This window comes from Diaphorina citri, unplaced genomic scaffold (genome assembly GCF_000475195.1).
Source record: "Diaphorina citri unplaced genomic scaffold, Diaci psyllid genome assembly version 1.1 scaffold137, whole genome shotgun sequence".
Lineage (NCBI taxonomy): Eukaryota > Metazoa > Arthropoda > Insecta > Hemiptera > Psyllidae > Diaphorina > Diaphorina citri.
In genome coordinates, this window is record NW_007377574.1 from 46,682 (window position 1) to 53,074 (window position 6,393).

At 40.1% G+C, this 6,393-nt stretch overlaps 1 protein-coding gene across 1 annotated transcript in view; it reads right to left on the reverse strand.

Moving 5' to 3' along the window:
• Nucleotides 1–6,393, reverse strand: part of LOC103504871 (early endosome antigen 1-like) — a 35,293-nt gene that overhangs the window by 7,604 nt on the left and 21,296 nt on the right. Inside the window, exons 3-6 of the mRNA XM_026820314.1 lie at nt 5,228–5,449; nt 4,779–4,967; nt 4,258–4,497; nt 3,663–4,001 (exon numbers count right to left, since the gene is read on the reverse strand). Coding sequence (XP_026676115.1) covers nt 3,663–4,001; nt 4,258–4,497; nt 4,779–4,967; nt 5,228–5,449 — 990 coding nt within the window. The remainder of the gene's footprint in view (nt 1–3,662; nt 4,002–4,257; nt 4,498–4,778; nt 4,968–5,227; nt 5,450–6,393) is intronic.

The window sequence follows — 6,393 nt, forward strand, 5'->3', positions numbered from 1 at the left end:
AGCGCCGGTATCTATTAAGTATGCAACGCAGGCTACATGATAATCCGTTCCCACATCAGGTGACGAAGTGGCAGTGACACACCTTACCTTGGGCATAACGGTTTCCCATTTAACGATAGTTGCAGCAAGAAAGACTCTATTGAAATTGGACAGTCACGTAGTTCTTAGATTATCACGCAGGGCCGGGTATCGAACCCGAGGTTTCTCAGCCTAGTTGTTTCAACCAAAAGGCTAGATGAAAAGATGGTAGGTCCTTTCTGACTTGGATTGTAAGAGAGCTAGTGACGAGTTGGAGTCTAGGTTAGGGAGTGACTTGGTTGGGAGGTGTTTGGGTTCCCTGTGGTGTGTGAAGCGGTGGTTTTTATTTCCGTAAAAGTATAAAAGAGGCGTAGGCTTCCGCAAACTAAAATAAAAACCGTGTGTTGTGATCTATTTTCGTTCGTACTACTGTTCTTCTATATTTATTTAAAAGAAGACTTCGTGTAGGTAGCCTTTTGTATATCATCATCGCTGGTGAGGCGAAACAAAAAAAACAGGAAACATTATATAAAATAATATTAAAGGTATTGTGCACAATATAGGTACATACTGGATATCATTTAAGGTAACAGGTGTAGGATACTTGAGTAAGTATTACCTATCTAACATTAAATTTGCCCTCACATAACCCGAGGTACGCATTGAAGCTATTTAACATTTGAATTAACACTACCCAATTCCCACATCACTAGGTATAGTGACTTTCACGGTTAACTTTGTTCTCTGGACAATATTTTCTATAGTAACCCCTTACCCTGGCAGATTTGCTGTACTTGATGGGTTGGAATTGTCATTAGTCTCGCTGACTATTCACTGAGATTATCTTGACAGTCACTGTCTGAAAGCAAATGGATGAACGTCCACTTCAATATATATAATTATAATATGTCTCCCTTATTTTTGTTGTCAAACTCAAACTATTCAATAAATACTTAAATGTCAGCAAATAAAGTTCTTCGGTACAGAAAAAGAAGAGAAAGAAAGAAAAAAGAGAGAGATAAAGAAGAAAGAGCGACAGAAGAATAAAGAGAAGGAAGGAAGAGAGAAAGAAAAATAAAGCAAGACGATAAAGAAAGGAAGAAAAAAAAGAAGAAGAAAGGAATAAGATAAGAAAGAAAGAAGGAAAGAAAGAAAGAATGAAAAAGAAGAGAGAGAAGAAGGAGGTAGAAAGAAAGGCTAAGGAGAGGAAAAAGAAAGAGAAGAGGAAGAATAGGAAGGAATAGGAGAAGAGAAGAAAATGTGGGAATTACCTGTGTATATCCTGAGATTCGAAAGTTTTCAGTCAACTTCTCAAGCTGATCCGGGATTTCAGTGATACAAGTGAATCATCATCCTGAAAAATAAAAGACAAGAAACAAGATCAAGTAAGGATACAAATACCTACTGCTCTAACTCCTCAACAAAATCGTAGTGGGTTAAATGGAAGCAATTCGTTTATTACTCACACAGGGGTATGACACTAAAGCCAAGTGGCTGTATGTATAAGTAACTTGACAAGGATAGCCCGAACCGCGTAAAAAACCCAAAGAATTCATGGATGACTAATTCCGCCATCAAAAGATTTCATTATGACCTGTTTGAACAAACTGTATCAGTAACTTGCAACTTCCATCTCACCTTATATTTGGTGAACATGCTTACCCTCATCTTTATGTTCCAGTGAAGCCAAAGCTTCTTCCATTTCCTGAGCCGTAGTCTTCAGTCCTACTCCCTGCCATATGTCGCCTTAAATCACTCAACTCCTGAGTCTGAGTTGAAGCTCTCCTACTCAACCTCTGACTTGAGTGATTCTCGTCTATATCGCTCGTGATTGAGTGCTAGCTTGAGTCCTTGACTAACGTTCTGCAAGTGAAGAAAACAATAGGATCGATTATTGGGAATTGTGAATTCTCCTCTTTCCCAAAAAAAAAAAAAAAAAAACAAAAAAAAACAAAAAACAAAACTTGTACAAATAGGTGGAGGAGCAAAAAACAGCCCTAAAAGTCGGGTTAAGCTTATAGCATACCCGTAGGTATAGATAGCCAATTTCTATTTATCTATTTTTAATTTTCTTCTGATTATCAATTTACTATTTTCAATTTCCCTTTATTTTCCTATTCTCAGGCTTTTCCGGTCACTCACCTCCAATGTATCCACTTCTTCCTTGAGTTCTCCATTAGTGACAACCATGTCTTCAAGTTTCTTACTCATCCTATCCATTTCCTTATCATGGGATTTCACACTGCTCTCCACCCTGCTCTCAATCTCCTTGATCTCCCTGTTTGCTTCCTTCAGATCCATTTCAAGTTCTTTGCATTTGGATTTCTCGGTTTCAAACAATTTCTTGAAGCTGGAAATCTCCTGCTTGAACTTGAGAGATTCCTGGAAAGTGAGAAAAATACGACATGTTATTGTTCATGAAATTGTTATTTTCTCGTCATCGTCCTATGTACCTACTCTAGATCCACCAACCGTAAAAAGAAGCTAAGGAAAGAAATTATTAGGCTTAATGGGTACCTACTCGATTCTATTCCATGACTTACCTCTTGTTCTTCCTCCAGTTGCATTTTCAAACACTCCAGCATATTGTTCAGCTGTTTCTTCTCATTCTCCTTCGCCTTGATCTCTTTCATAAGTTCCACATTACCATTACTCATCCTATCATTCTCCTCTCTCTCCTTCTCCAACTCCTTCTTCATCGCTCTCAGGTCCAGCGTGGTTGTATTGATTTGGTTCTCCAGGTTTTCTATCTGCACACCATACTCCAGTGTCATATTAGAAAACATCTCGTCTGCCTCAGACATGGTTTGTTCATAAAGTTTCTCCTTGATTTTCAGATCGCTGATCATTCTGTTTAGTTCTTCTATCTTTTCCATATTGAGAGTGGCGGTGGTGTTGTTGTTTGCACAGTTCTCACACTGGAGTTGTTCACTTGAGTTGATATGGGGTTTATTAGGTTGAGACTTCTCACTTGTTTGGGATATACATTCATCATTTGGCAAAGGACTCTCACTATCTCCCTCCCTATTATGAGTATGTACACGGAGTTGACATTGGCATTCATTGCGAAGTATGGCCATGTCATCGAACATTGTTTGTGTTTCTATGTGACATTTGTTATCTCGCTACTATCAGTATGTACACGGAGTTGACATTGGCATTCATTGCGAAGTATGGTCATGTCATCGAACATTGTTTGTGTTTCTATGTGACATTTGTTATGACTAGTGGCGTTCAGTTCAGAATGTTTGTTCTCAGTATGGTCTATTCTACTTTGTTCAGGAGATTCTACGTCTAGCAAAGCAAGCGCTCTGGTATTATCTATTCTATTTGATTTGGAAGACAAGGGTAATACACTATTTGAACTATTATCACAGGATATCATTATTTCATATTTGGAACCTGGAACATAGAATACAGAGGCAGATCTGTGTTAGTTGGTTGACATGGTATGGGGGAATATAATTCGTTCGCAACGCAGTACAACCAACAGGTATGTATTGCGAGAAATGTTCATGATTATACAATATGCCTATCGATGAAAATATGATAAAGATGATGGAAGCTATACGGAAAGTATTATCTAGTATTTCCCTCCTCCAAATAAATCTAAACTGCATCTTAGAATAGTTGTATCAACTTACTTGTACATTGTCTACTGAAGGCTCGACTCCTCTCCACTATCCAATACAGATGATAGCTTATCAACACAGGTAAGATATTCTCCAGCAGATACACACGATATTTCAGCTCCATCTCTTTCTCCTCAAGCTCAAAATTCTTCTGTTCACATTTGTTCAGCGAGGTTTCATAGCAGGAGATGGTGGTTTCTAGACTTTGTATTCTATCCTGTGCTGCTTGGAGACGCTCTGCAGCTTCGGCCTTAGACTTGTCGTTGTCCTCCAGGTTGGATTTCAGATTATTTATGAGACGAGCGTTGTGCGAGAGTTGTGTCTGGAGCTCGAGCTTCTTCTCGTTCATACCTGGGGGGAAGTAATTGAAATTGAATAAACTTCAAGTCCATATGTTGCTGCAAATTTTGGGTTGCTTTTCACATCTTGCAGGTATTTACATACAATGTCGCTGGTGCTGCTGGCTTCCAATGCAAAGCAAGAGATTGTGGGTCTTATGATTGCAATTTTCAGTGTTTTTGAACTTTTCTACTATAAAATTTATTATTAGAATAACAAGATTAACATGAATTGAATGTATTATTCCCCCCATTAGGTAGATACTTACTGTTTAGTTTGACTTCAAGTCTCTGGCATTGGAGTCTGGTATCATTTTCCAGCTCCTCATATTCACACTTCTCCATCTCCAGGAATTGATTGTCTCGTCTCAGTTTCATATTGTCTTCTTCCAGCCGGTGTAGTTGTTTCTTCAGAATCTCATCTCGTTCTAGCATTGTCTTGAGACGAGCGTTGTGCTCTTCACCACAGCTTTCGTACAGTTGCAAACGCAGCTCTAACCTTTCCATTTCTGAACGGGGAAGCAAAATAGACAGGGGATTAGCAAGAGGTTATGTAGTAGATAAGGGTTCTACAGTAAGATTCCTGCCTTGGGTAGGATTGGAGTTTTCGCCCTTCTGTTTATCAGGCAAGCCCTTTATACAAACATCCATGGCTATACCTACTAAGCTAGGTTATCGTTAGATACTTGATAGGCCGATTTTTACTCTCTTTTTCTTGAAACTTTAATTTAGATTCTAGCAAATTGGTGGCTAATACCGAGTATCTCCATACTCGAAAGTAGGTACTCACCTTCCTTGTAATATTCGAGCTCCTGCCTGGAACACATGATCTTGCTCTTATCCTCCTTGATGGGTTTGAAGTATTTCTCTCTCTCCTGTTCTTGTTCTAGTTTCTGTCGAATCTGAGATAATTTCCTCAGCTCCTCACTCAGTCTGCTTTGATTGGCGCTGTCCGTCTGTGTGCCTTGACAGTGAAATCCTGCAGACATATTCCAATCAGAACTTATTTTTGATGGGACTAATATGTTAGTAGCAAATAGTTGTTGAAGAAACCCTGCATGGAGCTAGACCTTCCTAGACCTAGACACGGCCATCCAGACAGCTCATTTCTGGATGGACAAGATTTGACATGGAAAGCAAGTAAAGTAAGTAAGCAAGCAAACAGTAATCAGAATAACAATAGTAGTTATACATATTTAAGGCAGTTTTACAAATTTTTGTTATCTTTTAAGAACTCACCTAAATCTTCATCTTCAAAGTAAATGCCACTCTCTTGCATGCTGTCATTCTCTCGGAATAATTTCCGGAACGGTGACTCTATGGTCATGAGATCCTCTTCTTCTTCCTCATCAGGACGGCTCGGGTTAGGTAGGCTGCAAAACTCATCTGGGCGGCTCGGGTTAGGTAGACTGCAAAATGGCCGCGTGTCTTCTTGTCTAGGATTGGGTAGACCGGAGAATGGTAGAACAGTGGCTATAATACGGGGGGACGGTTTCCTGCAGGGGTCTACAGTGGAGGAGGGAGAGCCGGTCGCTCTCGCTGCGCGTGGTGGGTGGAGTGGGGCGAGAGACGTGTGTCCAGGGCCAAGCTAGGGTGGGTAGCGTGTTGTTTAAACATGAGCAAAAAGCTTAACGGTTTATAAAGATGCCAATGAAAGACAAAGAGCACAACTGGGTCGTGGATTTAGCCCCCATAACACCAGGGAAGAGCGGGTAGACTACTCTCCGTATGCTACGATGTTGTGTCCGGTGTACGCAGATTACATCGTCAATAAAGTAACGATGCTTTATTTTTGCCGCCAACCTTTGTGAGTAAAAAAAAAAAAAAAAAAAAAAAAACTTAAATAGACTATCATTAAGGAGATTAGGGATAATTAAGGAGTCCTTGCGATGGTCGAGCTCATACCCTCCAATACAATTTCCTCTCTGATAGTGATGGGAGACAGTAGTACCTGTCCGTTGCGGTCTCGGATCTGTTACCAATAGACTCGCATAATATTTTGTCGTTCGCATAGTTGGATGATGCATGATACTCCGGCTCTAGATCACCGTACCTTTCGGTGGCAAGGTTTGTACCACAGTCCCTTCAAACGATACCCTTACATGATACTCTAAACCCCGGTACCTTTCGGTGGCACCAGTTTGTACACGATCCGGTTGTAAGCATCGTCCGTTTTTGCTTGTATATGCGGTGTAAAGATACCTTGGACCTTAAGTAGCTTGATTACGTGCAGACCTTCTGTATTTTCAGTTCAAATGGCAATTTATTATAAACTCGAACATTAGGAACATAAACAAAAACAAGTTTGTTAGATCGAGTGAGAGTGAAGTAAGCAAGTAGTGGATGTAGATAACAGGAAGTAAAGTCACGGCCAGGTACTCAAGGGGTCTTCTAAGAGGGGGAGC